Below are 22,907 nucleotides of genomic sequence, written 5' to 3'. Positions count from 1 at the left end.
ATTAATTAATTTTGTGCTTAAAAGAAAATATTTAATTAACTCCTATGATTAAAAAAAACAAGGTAAGTGATTGGGTTGCTCCTAGCCACGTCAATTGCTTGCTGCCGCGGTCAGACCGAAGCCCAGCCAATCAGCCACTGCAGCGCCGGGCAATGTAGCCAGGCAGCAAGCCTAGTCACGCTAAACAGCAGGCCAACGCCAGCCGACGCGGCAGGCTAAAACCCAATCATCACCACATCCAAAGTCAACAGACGATTCATGCACGCTCCAGCCACCACCACCACTCGAAACTCCCGTAAAAAAAAAAACCTCCCCCACTCCCAAAAACCCCAAACAATCATCTCCCACCATCGAAAACCCTAGTCGCTAGGGTTTCAGGGTGGGGATGAGTGATTCACAGTTTATGGGAGTGGAGAAGGGGTTTCCATGGTTGATGTGGGGGGATGGGAGCGATTTTGGGGAAAGAGGAAAAGACGACGTCAAGGTGGAGAGGCGGGGAGGGCTGGCAAGAAGAATGGCGGGTCGATGAATTGAGGGGCGAGCGGCGGGCTAGCAGTGGAGGTGGGGGTTAAGCAGCGTCGGTGGGGGAGAGGAGTGGTGGCTGGGCTGGGCTTTGGTTGTGGTGAGGGAGGAGGTGGTGGTTTTTTTCTTTTTTTGTTTTAAAAAAGGTTTTTTTTCTTTTTTTTTTTAAAAAAAGGTTTTTTTTCATTTTAAATAATAATAATAATAATAATAATAATAATAATAATAATAATAATAATAATAATAAAGTTTTTTTAAGAAAAAGTAGGAGTTTTAATAATAATGAGTGCTTTTTTATAAAAATAACTAATGAATCTTTTCAAAATTAAAAACATTATATAAAATTAAAAAGACGAAAAAATATTGTTGAACCAATTAAACGATAACACGTGTGCATCTAACCTGTTAAACAAGTCACCAATAGGTTAAAACTTGTCTAAAGGGGACACCCCCCAAAGTTTGTATTATTTAGAAATAATCGAAAGATTGACTTGTTTTCGACGAATAGCTTAAAGTTTGTATTATTTTTTACAATTTTTCCAACAAAGTAAAAAAATAAGTATCATTTGTTGATTTGATGTATATAAGCATCATTTCCAACAGCTTAAATTTGACTCTTTTTCAAGCTTAAGTCTCCCTCCATCAAGCTCCTTCCATGGCCACCACCACACCACCTTCTTCCATGTCCATCACCACACCACCTTCTTTGGACCACCTTGAAGCCCCCAACCCCTAAATCCAGCCACCCCTTAGCTTACTCGAAAACCCCCTAGACCCTAAATCTAACCACCCCTTACTCGATCGAAAACCCCCTAGCTCCTATATCCAACCACCCCAAAACCCTAAACCCGACCACCACATCCACCCAAAAACCCTTAAACTCGACCACCTACGAAACCCGTAAATCAGACCACCCATGAATTCCCTGAACTCGACCACTCACGAAACCCATAAACCTTTCGATCCCTTTGCTATTGAGTACCAAAGATTCCATTTCAATAGAGAATTTTGATTTTTGGTTTAGGAGAGAAAATTGAGAAATAGAAGAAGGTTGGGCTTCTGTATGGCGGTGAATATGGGTGGGGGAAGGGAGCTTCTGTTCACCGCAGTAAGGGGTTATTGTTCACCGTTTGAAAAATTCATTAAGTGGGGTCCACACTAACACGCGTCGCCATTTTATTGAATTCCCAATAAATTAAAATAAAAATTTTTTATAAAAAAATTTCTAAAGCTACCTAGCCACCCCAGCCCCACCACTGCCACCTTCTTCTCACCCTCACCCAGCGAGCTACCGGCGCATCCCCTCCCTTTCCCTTCACTCGACCCACATGAACCTTCCCCTTCCCTTTCCCCCCAGCCCTAATCCACCCCATCACCACCAAACACCCAAATCGCAACCCTCCGTCGCCTAACATGGCAACGAATTCATCCAGTAATGGATGAAATCGGCCAGTTTTGGGGCTGAGTGGCTTTAACCACTCGATTTTGGCCATTAATAGCCGAATTGTGGCATTTATGTCACTCTTAGGGAGTAGTTTTAGAGTTATTTTCGTGTTTATTTTCCCTTATTTTCCCTTTTATTTTCTTGTTTTCTTTTTAATAAAGTTTCTAGTTTATTTCTTAGTTTTAGTATGTTTTAATTTAATTTCTTTATTTAATTGGTTTCTAGTTTATTATCGTATTTTATTTGCTTTCGATTTATTTTATTTCGTTCCTTTTCTTTGTTACTTTCGTAGTTTTAATTAGCTTTATGTTTATTTTGTTATTTTATTTTACTTTATTTGCTTGTATAGTTTTTGTTTTATTTTTGTTAGTTTTAGTTTTATTTTTCTTTTTTCTATTTTATTTTATTTATTTTATTTTATTCTTTGTCCCAATCCTTTCCTCGGTTTTGTGTGTAGGTGTTTGGGTTCCATGTCAAGTGAGTTCGAAACTCGGGGACGATTCAAAGTGTGTGCAATTCTTTGCTAGCTGCTGACTGTTGCCCACCTTATCCTTCACCACACTCCTCTCTATTCCCCTTATCCTCCACCACACCAAAACACCAAACTCCCCTGCTCCACACACCTACCAGCCCACACCGTAGTTGCAGCCAACCAACTCCACCACCAGACCTCGCATCTCACTATCACTCACACAACACTGCCAGCTCCACCACAGGCCACCGAGCAACCACTTTCGCGCCTCTCCCCTGCTCCGTCCTCACATCTACAAACACCAACCCCGCATCTCCAATCAACACCTGCTGCCACCATACCGCGCGACCCACAACAACAGCAACCCACCAACTCCACAACACCCGCATCAATTGGTCCTCAATTGACCTTCGCACCTAACACCAATTACAGCAGCAGCAATTGCGCCACATCAAGCCACCAATTCGCACAAGCAACGGACAAAATCAGAGCAAAGGGCAAATCAATCGAGTTCAGGCAAACCATTGAAGAGTTCGGTCGAAGTAAAAGTGCAAAAACAATCGGAATCATTCGATGTTTTCTAATTTGAAGAGGTGTGGTCGAACACACCCATGGTTCGATCGAACCAACCCAAAGTTCGATCGAACCTATCCTTGGTTTGACCGAACCACTCCACGAGCTTCACACGTGGTTATTAATGAAGATGAACGGCTTGAATTGATGCTCGATGAGTGCTGTTGAAGATGAACGGTGGCGATTTCATGATGAATCTTGATGATGGATTTTGGTGAGGCGCAAAGTAGGGGATCATCTCCCATTTTTAGAGCAGCCAAAATATCGAAGAAGGGGGAAGAGGGGTCTGAGGTGTTTGTGGGATTTTGGGTTTTATTTTTCCTTTTTCTTTTATTTTTAATTCTTTTCCTTTTCCCTTTTCTTATTTATTTCTTTTAGTTTTATTTTCTTTCTTTATTTCCCTTTTTACTTATTTCCTTCTTTTATTTTTCTATTTTTCCTAGCTTTAGTATAAATACCCATTTTTGGGGTAAGTAGTGAAAAAAAACAATAAATAAATTATTCTATTCTCTAATTAGTTTTTAGGAGAGCTTCTCTCTCTAGGTTTAGCTTAGGATTAGAGTAGTTTAGAGAGATAAAGTGAGGGTTTACCATTGTTGAGCTTAAATTTTGAAGAAGAAGATTGATCATCTTATTTGTAGACTTTCATCTTCAATCAATGAGAATCTCTAACTCTCTCTCCTCTATTTTATTTGCTTTCTTTTGATTATTATTTTTGTTGTTGGTATTGCTTGTTAATCATGTTGATTCTTGATTATTTGTTGATTAATCTTGTTGTTAGCATGATTAGTGAGTAATTCCCCTATTAAGGGGATGGTTGTGGTGTAGTTGGATCTTGAGCATGTTCTAGGGTTTAGAATTGATTTATTTGTGATTAAAGTCTTTATATGCTTGATATTCTTTGATCTTCTTACAAGTGCACATTGTTGGTTGATTAAAGGTGAATCTTTGCTAACAAGGAACGGAAGTTGACTTAGCTAGGGTTCATTATTATCGATTGTTATTTGATAGCACCTCCCAATATATGGTTCTAGTGTGGAAACATAGACGACACTACTACAAAAAGCGTGTTTTTTGGACGCTTTTTAGGCCTTTTTTCGACGCTAAAAAGCGTTATTTTTCGACGCTGTAAAAAAGCGTCGCAAATCCGTGAGTCGAAAATTTTTCAAGGACACAAAAAAGCGTCGAGATTCTCGACGCTTTTTAGTGTCCAAACTAATATACGAAGCGTCGAAAATTACGTATTTCGCGCATTATCCCAAATGTGTGTAGTTTTTTAGCGACGCTTTTTCCTGTCCAAATCAAATTTAGCGACGCTTTTTGTTGTCTTGCGTTTATTCATGTCAGCCTATGGTATGGCGGGAAAGTCTTTGAAATTTTAAAATGTGCAATTATGTAGACATTAAAAACCGTCTAGATTTATTTTTTAAGCCTTTTTTTTTCTTTTATCAAATTATTATCATCATACATACATTATAATTATTTAAATTTATCATAAATTAAATTAATAACATTAAAATAAAAATAAACAAATATTCTATATAACTAGATTAAAAAAAACAATAATTAATCAACAATAAAAAGAGTACGTAGTTAATTACCAAATTTAGAAAAGAAAACATCAACACAGTACAATCATTAAAAAAAAAAAAAGGTCGCATATTATAGTATGTAGCTTGTCCCTAAATAAATACATCACTAATATAAGACTAAAAACCAAAATAGATAGATGATGGCCATATTGATCGATATAGTCGCTTGTTGATGCTCAAGTGTCCCGGCCTATTCTTTTGTTGCACCTACATTGTCTTTTCCAATCTTCAAAAAAAAAAAAAATACAAAGTATAAATTAGTACATTACACAATATAGGCTCAAAATTCAACATGTTGTATTTAAACATAGAATTGTGAGTTAAACATAAAAATATAAATGAACAAAAAAAGCCAAAAGGTCTTTCATCAAGAGTTCTTAGTGGACGTCTACTGTCTACTGTCTCACTGTTATTTCATCAAAAGGTCTCACTGTTAATGAACAAAAAAACCTATGCATGTCTACTGTCTCACTGTTATATCTACCTTAAGTTTAAGCTGCATGGTCAGTGCCCTGGTAGCATTAGTATGGAGTTTCACACACACAAGCTCTGACTTTCACACACACACACACACACACACACACACACACACACACACAAGCATTTTAGGATTGAAGTTGCGATTTCAAGTCTGATTTCCAGTACTGAACTTCAGATCTGAATTTCAGTTCTGATTTCAGTTCTAGAATTCATTTCTGATGTTCAGAGCTGAAATCAAAACTGAAATCCAGAACTGAATTCAGAGTTGAATTTCAGTTCTGATTTCAGTTATAGAATTCATTTCTGATGTTCAGAGCTGAAATCAAAACTGAAATCCAGAACTGAATTCAGAGTTGAATTTCAGTTCTGATTTCAGTTATAGAATTAGCATGTACTGAATCAAAAAAGAAAGCATGCTACACATATCATATGTGTGTCTCAAAATCTGATCTCATGATGCAGTAAGGAAAAATAAAAAATAAATAAAAAATAAAAACCAAACAAAACATGACATTAGCACAGAATACATATCATAGAAGCACAATAAAACATAATAATACATTGTATACATGAATGAAAAAACCTTAAAATATCTACTGTCTATGAATCAAATATTTAAACAATACTGACAAAGCAATTACTAACAGGAAGGTAATTTTTCTTACTAAGTTTATCGATAATACTTCCAGCAAACATATAAAGATAAGCTTATCGATAATCTTGAGGCTTCTCCTCATGCGCGCTACTTCTTCTTTTCGTGTCTTTGTCATCAACTTACTTGTTGCTAATTGCCGTACACAGGATAGGCTCTGTAATCTGCTGCTGCTGCTGCATACATTCTTGGGTCATGGGGGTGTGGTACGTATCCGTAACCACCATCACATATGTGTCCTCTGTAATAGCCTCCATTCAAGTGATTTCCATAATCACCTCTTGACTGACATTCATAATTGAAGTGTTATTTAGCACAGAATCACAATTCAAGGCAAAAAATAGAGGTTGTTAAATGAAAGTCAAGTTCCTGCATTGAACAAAATGTCAACAAAATAATCCATAATCTAATTAAATATACAACCCTCGTAATCTACAACAAACTCATCAACATATCTTGCATTTTTCATATTTTTTAGCATATAGATCAAAAGCAGACAAGGATATTATGTACAGAAGAACTCTGGAGTTAACAAAGTTTCAAATTCAACTTGACGACGATAGAGTTGCACAAATAAAAAGAAAAGATAAGCAAATCATAACGAGAGCAAGACGATGCTTGAGTCCTTTTAAAGATGTTAGGCAATTACCTTAGAGAAAGCAATAAACAAGAATTGATTAGCAGTGAAGAGCACTAATATGAGCAGCAATCCTAAAGTATTCCTGCTTTAATTCTATAGGCAACAAAAACATAGGCAACACGGGAATAAAAGAGTGCAATAATATTTTCAAACACCCTCAAATATACCCTAAATCAAAGAGGAAATCCCTAGAGAATTTACAGAATAACTCTATTAAAATACCACCCAAACAGCAAGAATAAACCAATTCGAACAAAACAGAGAAACAAACCAGTCCAAAAGAAACAGCCCAGTTTAATAGCAAATAAACTCCAAAAATAATGAAATTTTACAGTAAGAAAGTAGACAGAAAAACAAAAAAAATCACCTAAAAAGCTTCTGTAACGAAGGAGAACGAGCCAAATGAAGTCAGCACTCACAATAGCTCCTACAAAAATCAATGCGAATTGTGATGGAATTGTGAGACGAAAAACAATGCAATCATGCTCATTCAAAAAATGAAACAAAAGCCTAATTTTCTGAATTAAATTAAACCAAAAGCATAAAATGAAACATAACAGAAACCCTAAAATCTCAATTACTCATGAAGCTAACCCATATCTAAACATAATATGTGAGATTATTGAAAAATAAAACATTAAATTAAACCAAGATCTATTAATTGATTCAAAGAGAAAGCATGTACCTTAATATTATCGATCAACACTAAGAGGGACGACATAGATTACAATTTTGGGTCAAGTTCTGTAAATTCATTCAAAGAGAGATAAAGATATGAATTTTACTTAGAAGCATGCATCTCACCTTTTCAATTGATCTACTCTTTGAGAAAGGCAGAGATGAAGTTCAGTATTCTGATTTGAAATTGATAATTTAACTCTCTCTAACAAAAAAATTTCAACAAAATACCAAAAAAAAAAGAAATTCACCAAGATAAAATAAGTATATCAAATTTTTAAAAAATAAAACCTTCGTGTACTCAAAAATTTTTAACAAGGTTCAACAATAGTTATCTGATTAGTGATTAGTATGGGGTTATTGGGTTATAATACAAGCTAAGACACAAAAGCCCTATAATGAAATACAAATATTAAGAACTAATAAGAATCCTGGATTTAAAAAACAAAGAAATATAAAGGAAAAGAAAATGAAAACAGGACATTACATTGCTCTTCAAAGAACCGGATTCATTTTCTTTTTAAAAAAACCACTCATTGTACTAATCACTTATCAAATTACAAGGGTATCAAGCTTTTTCATCATACAATGCAAGGAAAATGTCAAAAAATAATACATTCATAGCCCAAGTTCCTAAAACTATTGAGAATTATGTGCTCAATTACAACCAAGTATTCTTGACGGAGAGGATTTAATTCTTTACCACTGACAGTACATGTTAAAGGAGAATTTTTGGGTCATATTTTTCAGTATAAGATTCAAAAGGATGATATTGTCATACTGATAATAAACTAGCTAAGACATGCAAATCTTACTGTTAACTACATTCCCACAAATAATTTGTTAAGAGATATCAATTACTCTTAACTTAGCTTGCTGAATTCATCCTAAAGATCCATTAATTTCATTCAAGTATATAATCAAACTCATAGAAACGAAAATCATAGAACAATTAAAAGAAAAACCGGTATTCTGATTAGTTTCAAAAAAAAAAAAATGGCAGAAAATCAATTAACAAATGAACTAAAAAGGGGAGAAGATACCTTGGCATGAATCCCGAAACCCTTGAAAAAAATGAATTATTTGAAATATTTCGGTAATTACATATTTGAAAACAAAATTAAACAAATGAAACCCTTAATAACCAATCGAAAAATGTAATAGATGGGCAAAAAAATACCCCAAAAAATCGATAATCTACAGTGGGAGAAGAATTTACCCTTAATTTTTTCAAACTTGTTACCTCAATTTAGGGTAGATCTGGAAGTTATGCAAGACAGAGAGGGCATGGAGATCGAAATCAAAGAAAATTTATATCCTACCAAGGAAATTAAAAAAAGTGATTTGATAGAGGAATTCGAATGATATATTAGCAAAATAACCAACAAATTTATAAAGAGCAAGAAGATTACTAGAAATTGAAGAGCAACGAAAGAAATTACCACCATTTTTCGCCCAATTCGCCTAATTCGCTGAACTTTTAAAGTTTTGTGAAGCAAATCCAACTGAATTGAAGAAGTTTTGATGGAATTGACGAAGAGGTATTCGGTAATTAGGTTTAGGCTGATGGAAGAAGTTATAGTGTTGAGTGAGTAATGTACAGTGGGCGAATTACTTTTACCCGAGTAGCTTCCAATTGAAAGCACGTGCAAGGATATGACTTTCTAGACGCTTTTTAATGTCAAGACATTATGAAGACCCCAAAAAGCGTCGAGAAGACACGAGATATAAATTTATTCATTGACGCCTTATGCACAGCGTCAACCCAAAAGCGTCGAAAAAGCAAGGGAATTGTAGTAGTGAGAGGCTATGTTAGGAGAAGCCGATTAACCCCGGAAGGCGGTTAGATTGACCTTACTTCGATATTCGAGCATGTTTAGTTCATAATTAATTCAACTTCTATGCCTTTGTTATGCTTGAGTGATTGCTACTCCTAGACCATTTCCCTTAATGTTTTATCTCTAGTTTTAGTTTGTTTAGACCTTTAGTTTACCTTCCTTTATCCCAAACTAGCCTAGTTGTTCATAGCATTTGGTAGTGTTTAATCGTTCCTTGTGGTTTGACCCCTCTTCTTGCCATATACTCATATTAGGTTAGTTGAGTGTTATAAATTGTATTTGATCTAGGTGTAGTCATCTAACGACACGATTATTCCCTTGTCATGAACTCAGGGTCATCTACCTTTGGTAATAAAGCTAGGAAAGTGCGATTCCAATCCTTTAGCATATAACCATGAGCAAAAAAGTGTTGAATCGTTGAAACCACCGAAGAACCAACAAAATCCCAGTGTGACTTAAAGAAGGCTGAAGGGAAACCGTCCGGACTAGGACACCTGTTATCATCAATACTGAAAATTGCATCCCGAATCTCATCGACTGAAAAAGGAATCATAAGAGAAGCCTGTTGGTCCGAAGAGAGGGAAAGTAACTGCAAATTATCCCACCAATCTGAGTCATTTGAAATGGCTTCATCTTTGATAGAATAAAGATCCTTATAGAAATCCAGAGACATAGAAGCAATATGATCATAATCTCGATGCCAAATTCCAGAAGAATCCCTTAGCCCGTAAATCTTATTCTCTGCCTCCTTCTAGATTGTACGGAGGAAAACAAAAGGCGAGAGTGTGAATCTCCTAGAGTATCCCACTTTACCTTGGCTCTCTATTGCCAACATAAGAAAGTAGCTTGAGCTTCCGCTACCTTTTCATTCTTAGTGGTAACAAAAAGACATCGTTCCACTGGGGAAGAAAGAGACTGCGAAGCTTGTTAGGCCTCCAAAACTTTCATTTGATAATGAATGTAAGTCATTTTCTTCAAGCGAGGAGAAAAATAACTTCCTTTGTGCATCTTTATAAAAGGTTACTATTTTGCAATTGGTGTGGGTTCCATTAGTTTAGTACCATTGAAAGTTAAGTTAGATACTGATGATTGTTCCTAAAGAAAAAATACTAATGATTGACATTTTTGCTATGGATCGGAGTATGACCTATGTCTCTAGGAGGGGGTTCCCAAGCTACCGACGAAAGTCGGCGTCAAACTTTAATTATTTGTCCATGACTTTTTTTTTGTTTTTTTTGTTTTTTTTTTTTTATCAATTCTTGATGTCAAAATTTTAAGCGAGGGAAAGAAGTTAAAACGGGAGTTTATATTGTGTAATAATTACTTATTGCATACTACAAGCTAGATTATAAATGTTAAATGTAGGCATGTATAGCTATTAAACTAGACAAAAGATCAAGTCTAAGGGCCTATTCTCATATGTTAAAATTCAGTTCTATTCAGTTCTGTTCAGTTCAGTTCAGCTGAGTTCAATCAACGAGAACAGGACCTAATTATTAATGTTTGTTCTTATTTTCACTAATTGTACTTTGTGAATTTCTCTGGATTTTGAGTAATTGTGTAGCTTTGTAGTAACTTAGTTAGAGTATTTTTCCTAGCATTTTAGAAAATTAGAGATTTTATACAAGCTGTAATATAAACTTTGAGTAATGTGTAAACCTTAATCATGAACTACTACCTCCGTGTTTTAATAAGTGTTACATTTTGATCGACACATACTTCAGGCAATATAATTGGCTTAAATAAAATATGAGGTAAGTGAGGTAGTTGGACTATTAAAATTAAAAATTGTAAAAGAAAGATAGTGAGGTTGATAGTTTATTGAAAAATAATGAATATGAGAGGAAAGAAATAACAAAAAAGTAATAGTGGGTTTGGGTGAGCACTAGACCTGGAAAATGGGTCATTCGGGTCGGGTCACTTTCGGGTCGGGTCATTACGGGTCAGCTAACATTCGGGTCGGGTGTGGGTCGGGTCGATTTGGGTTTCGGGTCAACTTCGGGTCAGGAATCGGATCCAGTTCGGGTCGGGTCAATTTCGGGTCGGGTATGTTCAGGTCGGGTCAATTTCGGGTCAAGTATGTTCGGGTCGTATTCGAGTCAGGTCAAAATCTGTTCGGGTCATGTTCGGGTTGTTTCATTTGTGAATCAAGCTCAAATCAATAATTTTATACGTTGTATATATTTTGTTATTGTTTTAACAACACTACCAATTCAGTTTATGAGCTTATCTACGATTAAAGATGAACAATTTGAGTTATTTTTGGTACAAAACATTTTAAGTTCAATTATAAGGTAATTTTAGTTCATGTTATTTCAGGTATTGGGTTAGTTCGGGTCAATTTCGGGTATTGGGTCTGTTCGGGTCAAACAATTCGGGTCAATTTTGGGTCGGGTCAACTTCAGGTCTGGTCATTTCGGGTGTTGGGTCAGGATCGGGTCAACTCCATTTCAGGTCGAGTATGGGTCGACTAGGGTCAATTTCGGGTTTCGGGTCATTTTCGGGTCAAGGTTTTTGGGTCTATTTCGGGTCATGGGTCGGGTCATCGGGTCTGGGTCAGGATTGCCATGTCTAGTGAGCACCATGAGAGGAGAGAGATATTATATTTAAATATAACTTTTGGCCAAAACACGGTCGCATATAGTAAGTGTAACACTTATTAAAACATGGAAGATGTAAAAGTCATTTATGCAAATAATCACAACCAAATGCCATATATATACTCATAAAGCATAGTGACAGTGCAAACTTGCAATCACTATTCTCAAAGGGCTAGCCATATCGGGCGCATTAGACCCCCTAGTCATTATAAAAAGTTGATATTAATGAAGTTTACATTGTGAAGATTCAAATAAATACCCACATGAATAACAAAATTTAGTAAAGTGCAATTTGTGCATAATGTCAAAAGTTAAAAACGTGTCTTCTGAAAAAACAGAAGAATTATAAAACTTTCCAATAATCATCAATACAAATGATACTTTAATGTATAGTTTCCATAATCAGTGTTACACAACTATGTTTAGTACGCATAAATTGACTTCACCTTCTACTTTTAACTTTCACTAAAAATAATTAATTAAGTGAAGCAAAATAAGTCGAAAACAAATCCTTTCACTAAAAATGATACTTTAATGTATAGTTTCCATAATCAGTGTTACACAACTATGTTTAGTACGCATAAATTGACTTCACCTTCTACTTTTAACTTTCACTAAAAATAATTAATTAAGTGAAGAAAAATAAGTCGAAAACAAATCCTATCCATAAAATATTGTATTGTTAAAGTTCATTTCGATTAAATTATCAAATATCAATAGTGAAAATCACTATATTACCTTTGTAAAACTTATACTTCCTCCGTTTCTTTTTACTTGCAACACAGCCTTGTGGCTTGTGTTTTGAGGTCGGGTTTATGTAATATAAACGGATAAATTATTCATTATAATTTTTACAAATGATACTTAACCCTATTCTTATCTTCGTGTAAAAATTTTATTGATAAAATCGCTCGTTTACCCTCACTAATCATCTCCAAAAACTGCGTGCCTAAAAGGTGTGTTGCAAATAAAATAAAACGGAGGAAGTATTACATATCACTGCCTATTTACATTAAAACTAGGGTGTTTTGTGCGTGCTTCGCGCGCATTGCTAGTTGGAATTTTAAGGTGTGATTATTGTTTAAAGGTGTGGCAATGTAGGGGTTTCTTTTTTATTTTTCAAATATATAATAAGTCTGAAAAGAAATTTTTGTTCGGGTGCTTGTTACATATGTCTAGAGGATTATTGAGCATGGTTATTGTTTTAAAAAATTGATAATAATGGTTTTGGTAAGGGAAATAAATGAAGTCTATTCTATTAAGAAACTAATTTTCATGACACAATATTTAGTACCTGAACATCTTGGTATAAAAGACTAAGCTGTTTCACTATCACTCTCCTTTTTTCTTTTTTTCTTTCTCTCTCTCTCTCTCTCTCTCTCTCTCTCTTTTTTCCATTCTAAGATAATTGTCTTAATTATCTTTCCTTAAGCTAATTTACCTAATTTTCTTAAGTGATCTATTGATTTGTGCCCATATTGATTACGGCTATTATGATAATATAATATGAGTATGAATTCTTCAATCTTCAATTACCAATCATATGATCTGAAATTTTTTAGTACTGTTCTTTAATGCGGTAAGTTTTGGATTTTGGGTTTTTTATTGGTGTGTGAATCCATGTTCTTAATGGATGGTAAAATCATACACATAAATGCGTGTTGCTTATTGAGTTTTATAGCCAAAGTGCATAGCAATATCATCATAAACATGACATTGAAAACAGTGTAACTTCAAGTATTATATCAATGTAAAAAGAAACCCAAAATGAATTTCCTTCCAAACTATCAAATCAAAACTATAAGTAAACATAGACCGATTCACCACACCTTCTTCCACCTCCGACACCACCTCCTCCGCTACTGCAACAACCACCACCACCACCACGCAACACTTCGATCAATCTTCCTCCAAACCCAATGAATCGACCTCTCTTCCCCTTAACAATGGAGGTCGAAGTCAAGCTTAGACTCCCTGATTCAGCCGCACACCAATCTCTCTCCTCCGTCCTCTCGCCGTTTCTCCGGCGAACCCACTTTCAGCACAACGTCTTCTTCGACGGCGCCAATTCCGAGCTCTAAGAAATCTGTAGAGAGAGAACATGAAATAAGAGAGAGAGTAAGAGGGGAAAGTGAAGGAATTTGGACCAAAGTGCTCAGAAGATCAATCCATCAAATACCAATAGCACAACATGCATTCATAAATTCCCAAAAATTTCAGGACAAAAACCCGATTATATACAATCCATCAAATACCAATAGCACAACATGCATTCATAATAATTACAATCAAACATTTTCACAAAAAAAAGACCATATATAAATTAATAACAAGAATTCAAAGAGGAATTTCATCGAATACCTTGTATGCAACACTCTTTGAGACAATTCCAGCCACACCCACCAACAATCCGAGAAGACCCATCACCCTCCTTCTGATAATTCGAAACAATCGTCGCTTCAATGGAAAAATCGGAGTAAGCTTCAATGGAAGACTGAAAGTGGTAGGAAAATAGGAGAGGAAAGAGAAAGAGAGTAGGAAGAGAGAGAACGGGGAGTATGCTTCAATGTAATCAAACAAGAAAATTGAGAGGCTGAGAGTAAATCAGGGAAAAAGAAAAATGAGGAGAGAGACGGAAAAGTAAAGAGGAGAGAGACCACCCATGTGCACATGTAAATTAATTAGAGGGTAAAATAGTCCGGCCACTGTAGATAAGGAATTTCTAGGCTAAAATACAGGGGCAATTTCGTCTTAGCACTGTTTATAAGCATTCCAACCTTTGAGCAATTCTAATTTGTGCTCCCTCGCTTTTATAGGGTAGGGATTATACTCGTAACAGATTAAATTAGCTAAAAATTACCCTAAAACTGTTTATGATGACATGTTTAGTACACATAAATTGACTTTTACTTTCTACTTTTTACTTTCACTAAAAATAATTAAGTGAAAAAAGTAAGTCGGCAACAAATCCTATCCGGAAAATGTTGTAGACGTGGGACAAACCTTGGACTAGTATTTAAAAATTGTAATTAAAAAATTAATTAATCTCACTCTCATTAACTTTTCATGATACTATTTCAATCCATTCACACCACGCCACGAACTACCATTCCAAAATTAAACTACCATCGACACGCAATCTCTTCCTAAAATCAAGAGCATATATTTCTCCGTTTCTCTCAAGTCTTCACTAGAACACCCCAAAAACGCTTGCATCACTTTCATAATTACACATTTTCTCAACTGAAATCGCATTTCTCCTCGTTTTCTTCTCCATAAATAACCTAGTTTTTCCTGTAAGTTTCTTCCCTCTTTCAATCAATTCATCATTCTTGTTGATTAAACTTGTATGTCTCGAATTTTTGATGAATTTTGTTGCTGACCTGCTTTATTTTGATTTAATTTGGTTTTTTAAGTTTTAATCTGATGATTATGCTGTTTTGCTTTAGATTTTAGTTGTATTTGAGTTTGATATCATGAATTTGATCATATATTGTGACTTAGGGTTTCGGTTTTTTTTCAATTGGATGTTGGAATTGTAATTTCGTTTTCATTATTTTTTTTGTATTTTTTTTTATTTCTGTTTTTTTAGTGGAGAGAAATTGTAATTCGTGATTTCTTGAATTGTATGCTTATTAGGAGTTTTTGATTGTGATTTCAATATACAATGATTTAATTTTGGAGTTGACTAAAATTTTGGGAGAAGTGTTGCGACTTTTCAACGTTTACTCTTTAGTTTGGGTTTATTGGACTTACTATGATGGTAGACTGTACTTGCATTTGAGTAATTGACATCTTGGTGCAACTTGCTGTTGATTTATCTGATTGAGTGATATATGCATGAATCTTATTCAAGGTGATAGGATAGAGTCATCTAATTGAGTATGATAGGTGATGTATGTTGAACAGCTGTGTGTAGTCGTGTGATTAGTGGTGTTAATTTTAGCGAATAAGTCCTAATAAGTTTTAACTATGAGGTACGTAAGATGTAACAGATGTTAGATAAAATGGTTGAAGCATGCTAATAACTTGGTGGTTGCACATTTGATGGCGAAAACATATGTGCAGTAGTTTTCTTATGTATTTTGTGTGATGTGATTTGCAGGATGGGAACCGCTTTTAAGAACATGCTTTCCACTTTTTTCCTTGTGCTCCTTTTGTCACCCTTGGTATTGTCTGCATCAAATGATGGCTTGGTTAGGGTTGGTTTGAAGAAGAAGAAGTTTGACCAGGTCAATCGTTTAACCACTAAGGCTGAAGAGTCAATGAAGATGCCCCGGTATGGTCTTTCCAATAATCTGGCCGGCAATGGTGATGCGGATGTTGTCCCTCTGAAGAACTATTTGGATGCTCAATACTTTGGTGAGATTGGTATTGGTACTCCTCAACAGAAATTCACTGTCATATTTGACACAGGAAGTTCTAACCTTTGGGTCCCTTCTTCCAAATGTTATTTTTCTGTAAGTATTTTTTTTTTAATTTTTTTTTTTGTAGTTCAATGAATTGTGAATTCATCATTTGATAGTGTTTGTTCGTTAATTCATTCTTATCTTATTATTCCTCAGATTGCCTGCCTTCTCCATTCTAAGTACAATGCCAGGAAATCAAGTTCATACTGTAAAAATGGTTTGTCCTGCTCCTTGTCTTTTTTTATTTTTTATTTTTTATTTATTTTTTTTATTTTTTTATTTTTATTTTTATTATTTTTTTTTTGTGACAACAAATAATTGTTTTTGTATCATTTCCTTCGTTGTCTTCCCCACTTTCAAAGTTTCAAGTTCCTACACGGGAAAGAATATGTTAATGTATTTAATTTTTGAACTTCATGCCTTAGTGGTTAAACTAAACATTTTCAATAAGTTCACTAATCATCGAGTGAGCTGTGAAGATGTAAACCTTCAAATCTAGATGTTAAGACAATTCATTTCTAAATATTGTTAACAATTTGAGATGGCTGGAATGTTGATGGAAATTTAATAGACATGGATGTAAACCTGTCATGTTTTTGATATGATGTGTTATATTAGTCACTTGACTTAAAAAGATGGGATGTAATTGATGGTTTGTTTGGCAAAATAAATTCTCGTACTTTTTGAAGGGAGAATTGGAGTTGCTGGTGCTAGCATTCTATTTCTGTCTCCCTTTATCTCTAAGAAAAAAATGTTGATACATAAAAGCTGCTGCAGTTGAAGCTGTCAACTTGTTAACTATTAATTGTCCTACATTGTTAAGACAGGGACTTTTTTTGCATGGGCTAGACTTGTATGTTGCTTCACAATTTTGTAGGATTATGTGTATGCCTAAGTGAAATAGGCGCTCTCTTAAATATGTTGTTGCTTTTGAGTTTATTGTGTGGGTCTGTTGTTTTTGCTTGCATAGGTATTTTGTGTGTGAATTCCTGATCTTGACACTTGATACAGGGAAGAAGGCTGAGATCCATTATGGTACTGGAGCCATTTCAGGGTACTTTAGTACAGATCATGTTACCTTGGGAGATCTTGTGGTTGAGAATCAGGTAAGTTTTGCTAGAGGATTTTGTTTATGCATTTTTCTATTGTCATTCAATTATTCACCTTTTTTTTTTTTTCCTTTGTGTTGACAGGATTTTATTGAAGCAACAAGAGAGCCTAGTCTCACATTTGTCGCTGCTAAGTTTGATGGTATACTTGGGCTTGGGTTTCAAGAAATATCTGTTGGCAAAGCTGTTCCAGTCTGGTATGAAAGTTGTTGACTATTCTTTTTGGACATTTGGTTTCAAATAAGATATCTATGACTTACTGTTGTATTGAAAATTTGGTTTCAATTTAACCCAAAAAAAAAAAAAAAATCTCATGATGAAAGCTCTTAGGCATAGTATCTGTAACCCTGTGTTTTATCCCCTAATTATACTGGAAATTCCTTTATCTATTTTTACAAGCTTTTCCCTTGACAGAGTGCTTTGTCATTACCTAGGTACAATATGGTGAACCAGGGTCTTGTAAAGGAACCCGTGTTCTCCTTCTGGCTGAACCGAAACACTGATGAGGAAGAGGGGGGTGAAATTGTGTTTGGTGGGGTTGATCCTGACCATTACATTGGGAAACACACATGGGTTCCTGTGTCTCAGAAAGGCTACTGGCAGGTTGCTATTCTCAGACTTTTTTAGTGTCACAATAATTGATTTCTACCTCTTTATATGTTCTTATTTTTTAAAGCATGAACATTTAACATTGCAGTTTGATATGGATGATGTGTTGGTTGCTGGCGAGTCAACTGGTAATTTATAGCTTTTGAAGTTCTGGACATCTTATTGTGCAATCATATCATGCTGTATTTTAAATGCTGTTTTAAATGGTCACCTTTTCAGGCTTTTGTGCTGATGGTTGTTCTGCAATTGCTGATTCTGGGACGTCTTTGTTGGCTGGCCCAATGGTATATCTTCATTCCCAAATATGCTTTATCTATTCAAATATGACCATGAGATCCACTTGATCAACTTTGCTTTTAATTTTTCTAGATGGCATTTTGGTCTATCTCCGTTGACCTCTCTCTTTTGTTTTATTGCATACATCATGCCATCTTATTTGTGATGATGATGTCGTTTCCCTTTCATTTCAGTTTTAATTGTCAAAATTTAATAGTAGAGGTCTTTTATATGGAAAAGTATATACATTAATATTAACATCTAACAAAGCATTAGATATAAGGGGTTTTGTATGGAAAAGGTAAAAAAAGTTGTGACTTGACATGAGCCAAAATGATTGAGAGTAGTACTTGGATAAGTGACCTCTTGGTATGTCTTCTTGCTGATTCATGTAGCCGACCCCACTTTATGGGATTAAAGGTTTCAAGCAAGCTAGGTAAAAAGAAGTTGTGTATTATGGTAATTATGTTAGATAAAAAAGAAAAATTAGAAATAGGCACAACAATTTGGAACACCCAAAATGAAATATTAGGCACTATATTTTGGGATAGAGTATATAATATCTATGATTGAAATTACTTGAAACTATAAGTTATTAACAAAAAATTATAGTTTGGGTGGTCATTATTGGTCACTCATTTACCCCCTAATGGGAGCAACACGTTACCTTGTCCCCTCTTAGAGTAACATTTTACTCATAACTAGAGCATTATGTTCCACCGCCAAGTCTAACAGATCCTTTTTACTTCCAACTATTCACCTTCTAGTTTTCCTAGCCACTAATAATAATTGTTTCTTGTTGTATCATTTTTTTATTTTTAAAGTTGAGAAAATGATGTATCATTTTGATTTTCGCGTGTGACAATAACCTTGACTAATTATATCTTCAGTTATCTATTAGTAAAAATTTATAGGGAAATTTAATTCGGTAACACCTAACTTTTTATTTCTCTTTGGTGAATTGGAAAAAAAGTTATTATCTTTGATAATCATGAATTATTTATACTAAGCTAACTATTACAATAATGATGAATAATTATTAAATCTTTAACTATAGGCTTTGTTTTTTTTTATTTCTATTTTTTTATTTTTTATTTTTTATTTTGTAATTTTTTTTTAAAAAAATTGTTTTTAACATTTGAAGTATATTAGAATTTTTTTGTTTATATTTCACCCCTCCCCTAGCAATCTCTTCCTTGCCCCCTCCCTCCCTCGCTGACTGGCCGGCCCCTCCCCCCACCCCCCCCCCCCTTCCCTGCCGTTCCCCCCCCCCCTGAAACCCACTACTTGACCTTCAAGTTCTGACGCTCTCTTAGCTTTTAGTGACTCGATCTCAGCTTGCAATTCACCAATTATAGCCTTCAATTTTGAATTTTCTTTCTCCAGATCGGTTATCTCTTTGTCCAAAAGCTTCGGTTTCTAGGGTTATTGAAAGCAGCAAGGGAAAGAGGAGTGGGGGAAAGGCTGAAAGGGAGGGGCTGGGGGTGTCAGGTGGGGTCTTTGGCGTGGCGGGGGGAGAGGGGGGTGGGGCAAGGGATGGGGGAGGGAGTGGTTTTAAAAATTAAGTATTAAGATGTTAAAAAACTAACCATGGTTGAGGATTTTAATTAAAATAGTTGTGATCTTTGATAATCAATAGTACAAGATTACCGAAGATAATACTTTTTTTTTTTTTTTTTCCAATTCACCAAAGAGAAAAATAAAAGGTTGGATGTCACCAAAGAGAATGTCCCAAATTTATAATATGTTATTAATGTTAATATTGAACATGTACATTGAGACTGAAGTAACACAGTTTTACACAGTAATATGTGTTTTTTCAATTTATTGGTATTTTTCTTGTTCTTTTTCTTATTTGGGGGGGAGGGAGGGTGTATAAGAAGGCTCTGCAGTGCATATTATTTTTCATTCAGCAACTAAGATGCCTTGCTAACCCAAATAGACAAAACTACCCTTTTTTTATACAAGAATTTGAATCAAAAGGTCACTGATGAAGGAATTGTATATGACTACACACCATAAAACGTTCAGCATTTGCTGTTAGACTTCAACTGAAACTTCTTGTGTCTCAGAGAAGTATTCTTATTGCGGTCTCCCACTTTTCTCCAACTCTTTCTTGTACAAAGAATTTCAATCTATCTTACCTCATTTGCCTGTTCTCACTCCCACTTTTCTCTTGTGCCAACTAGATGAGGGATAGCTTCTACACAATAAGTAGTCTCTTTTTCCATAGATTTCTGGTTATCTGTTCATATGTAATGATGAATTTTTTGCTTGGTGTGTAAAATGTAATCTAGTGTAGTCTCCAATAATAAGTATTCTCTTTTTCCATAGATTTCTGGTTATCCTCTCATATGCAACGATGAATCTTTTGTTGTTGCCTCAACCAATGCAGTAGCTGAACTTTAGAGAATTTTGCTGTCACAATTAATGACTTTGTTCTTTTGTACTTGGTGAAGTAATTGCCTTTTTAGTTTTCATGTGTTTTTACCCTATTTATTTATTTATTTATTTTATTATTATTATTTTTTTCATCCATGTTACATCTCATGAAATGTTCTCCTTAATTTGCATATGGGAACATACAATTTTAGCAACATAGGTTTTGACTTTGTTTTGATACTTATTTTTGCCATAAATCAGGCTGTAGTTGCTCAAATCAATCATGCAATCGGTGCCGCTGGGGTTGTTAGTGTGGAATGCAAGACAGTGGTTGAACAATACGGGAAACAGATTCTGGAGTTGCTATTATCAGAGGTATGCCGTTGTACTGTTTCTTTGTAAATGCTAATGTTTGTGTATAGTTGGTTATCAATATTTTGGCGAATATAACTCTATTAATGTCCAATAAGCTGATGCCTTTTCATCTCAATGTTACAGACTCAACCAAAAAGAGTGTGTTCCAAAATTGGTTTATGTAACTTTGATGGCAAGCGAGATGTTAGGTCAGTTCTTCCTGCTTCACCCCCTCCCATTCTTTGGTGTATAAATTAATTCACATCTATTTGGTATTATTTTATAATTAATTCACATCTCTCTTTTTGTTAATCTGTTTGTATTTGTGGGATTTACTAGTTATTACGTTGTTTTCCTCTCTGCAGTATGGGCATTGAAAGTGTGGTTGATGTCAATGTGGACAAGTCGTCTGGTGGAGTTCATGATGCCATGTGCGGTGCTTGTGAAATGGCTGTAGTATGGATGCAAAATCAACTGAAACAAAATCAGACTGAAGAACTAATATTGGATTATGCCAATCAGGTAAAGTTGCTTTAAGCTTATGATTGGTTCAAATGGTTCAAATCTATCTCGTGTGCTTAGGCATGTACTTCATTGCAGCTTTGTGACCGCCTTCCTAGTCCAATGGGGGAGTCTGCTGTTGACTGTAGCAATCTTTCGACAATGCCATCTGTTTCATTCACTATTGCTGGAAAAACATTTGATCTCAGTCCTGAGGAGGTAATATATGATTTCTATTCTCTTCACTTGATAAATATTAAATATTCAATTTCTGGTAGACTTGGGTAAGAATGTGTATGTAAACATAGTGGATGATGTAAACATAGTGGATGATTCAGCCGATATGATTATGCCCTAGTTTGCGAAAAAATTCTTCAGTTTATTTTAAGGTTTGCAGATTTTATAACTTTTTTGCTATTGTCAATTTCCCAGACTAAGGGAATGTAAAAATAAATGTGAGTTTACCATTTGACAAGGTTGATTTTGCTTACTCGATTCTGGTAAGGTAGATTTTAGTAGTCATATGGCTGAAACATGTTCTATATTCGTGAATATTTTGAAAGATATATGCAGAATCCTGAAACTTATATTTTGTGATTGAGGCATCTTTTCTGAATTTGACTCTAAATGTTTGAAAATTACTTGACAGTATATCCTGAAAGTGGGTGAGGGAGCTGCTGCACAATGCATTAGTGGATTCACCGCTTTAGATGTGCCCCCACCTCGTGGACCTCTCTGGTATTTTCTTTTTCTTTTTTTTTTTTTTTTTTCCCTTTTCGACTAACTGCTTCTAGTCCATGTCTTTCTATTCTTGTTGCTTGTGGTTAGTATCAAGGCCACATTCTTTCTTGTTGACAAATCAGTTGTAGATCTAGTGATTTCAGGATTTGTTTTAGTAGGTTTAAATTCAAGACTAGGTTTAGTTCAGGTTATATTAGTTTAGTTTTTTTTTTATGTATAAGTTCAGAGTAGATATGACAAGTTAAGATTAGCTCACTTTAGAGTTGAAGTAAAGTTCTGATAAGCTTACATAAGTTTAGCTTAGTGCTAAAACTGCTAATTAAGTATGTGTAGTTCAGCGCTCTAATGAGTTCAATTGAGATAAATGTAAGAATTTCCTGGTGAAAAAAGCAAGTTGTGGCAATTTGTTTCACCTTTTCATAGCTATTGAATCTTGCTTATGCTCTTCATGCATGGATGTGTAAATTAATACCACACCATCTTTAAGACTTGAAAGGAGATTGTTGTAGTGAACGGTATCTGTTTGATAAAGTTTCCTGTATTGTTAATGTCCAAAGTTAACTTATGTCAACATAATGTATACAGGATCTTGGGAGATATTTTCATGGGTCGATACCACACTGTGTTTGACTATGGAAACCTGAGAGTCGGATTTGCTGAAGCTGCTTAAAGCCTTTTAGGATACAACTACACGTGTACAACTTCTAACCTTTTTATAGGGTCACATGTGTTGAAGTTCTGTGAATGTTTGCTAAAATGACGTTGCCTGTATATATCGAAGGATCATTGTAACTTTAAAATTCCAGAGATGGATGATGCCAGTACGAAATCAGACTAAAGAAACGATGATGACACTTAGATCACTGTAACTTTAACGCTTTCTGCGTTAGATTCAGTGCTTGCCTAATACCAAATGATCTCTTGGTGTCTGGATTTGTTTGTTTTCCATTAATCAGGGAAATAATCAAGTGGGTTAGTTTGCATAATTTGTACTTCCACTGTTTGTTAAATATTGCAATAATTTTCAAATCTCAA

At 35.0% G+C, this 22,907-nt stretch overlaps 1 protein-coding gene and 2 long non-coding RNA genes across 3 annotated transcripts; 1 reads left to right on the top strand and 2 right to left on the bottom strand.

Annotated features, from left to right (window-relative positions):
- Nucleotides 1–4,338: 4,338 nt before the first annotated feature.
- On the bottom strand, nt 4,339–8,631 carry LOC145620734 (uncharacterized). Its single transcript, XR_014108293.1, has 5 exons — nt 8,496–8,631; nt 8,297–8,371; nt 6,743–6,802; nt 5,749–6,020; nt 4,339–4,829 (listed from the first exon to the last, which is right to left on the bottom strand). It is a non-coding gene; the product is annotated as an uncharacterized LOC145620734 (long non-coding RNA).
- A 4,507-nt stretch (nt 8,632–13,138) lies between these two features.
- LOC145621302 (uncharacterized) lies at nt 13,139–14,249 on the bottom strand. The gene is made up of 2 exons (XR_014108378.1): nt 13,853–14,249; nt 13,139–13,577 (listed from the first exon to the last, which is right to left on the bottom strand). It is a non-coding gene; the product is annotated as an uncharacterized LOC145621302 (long non-coding RNA).
- Nucleotides 14,250–14,563: 314 nt separating this feature from the next.
- Nucleotides 14,564–22,907, top strand: LOC145619043 (aspartic proteinase A1-like). The gene is made up of 14 exons (XM_081673638.1): nt 14,564–14,787; nt 15,597–15,951; nt 16,057–16,117; nt 16,912–17,006; nt 17,094–17,206; nt 17,444–17,612; nt 17,707–17,746; nt 17,838–17,902; nt 20,538–20,651; nt 20,775–20,839; nt 20,996–21,152; nt 21,231–21,350; nt 21,781–21,869; nt 22,458–22,907. The coding sequence occupies exons 2-14, from the start codon at nt 15,598–15,600 to the stop codon at nt 22,540–22,542; spliced, it is 1,527 nt and encodes a 508-aa protein (XP_081529764.1). The 5' UTR covers nt 14,564–14,787; nt 15,597; the 3' UTR covers nt 22,543–22,907.

Source organism: Chenopodium album, chromosome 27, assembly GCF_948465745.1.
Source record: "Chenopodium album chromosome 27, dcCheAlbu1.1, whole genome shotgun sequence".
NCBI classification, from domain to species: Eukaryota; Viridiplantae; Streptophyta; class Magnoliopsida; order Caryophyllales; family Amaranthaceae; genus Chenopodium; species Chenopodium album.
The sequence above is the reverse complement of the archived record's forward strand: the minus strand, read 5'-3'. Positions and strand labels throughout refer to the sequence as shown.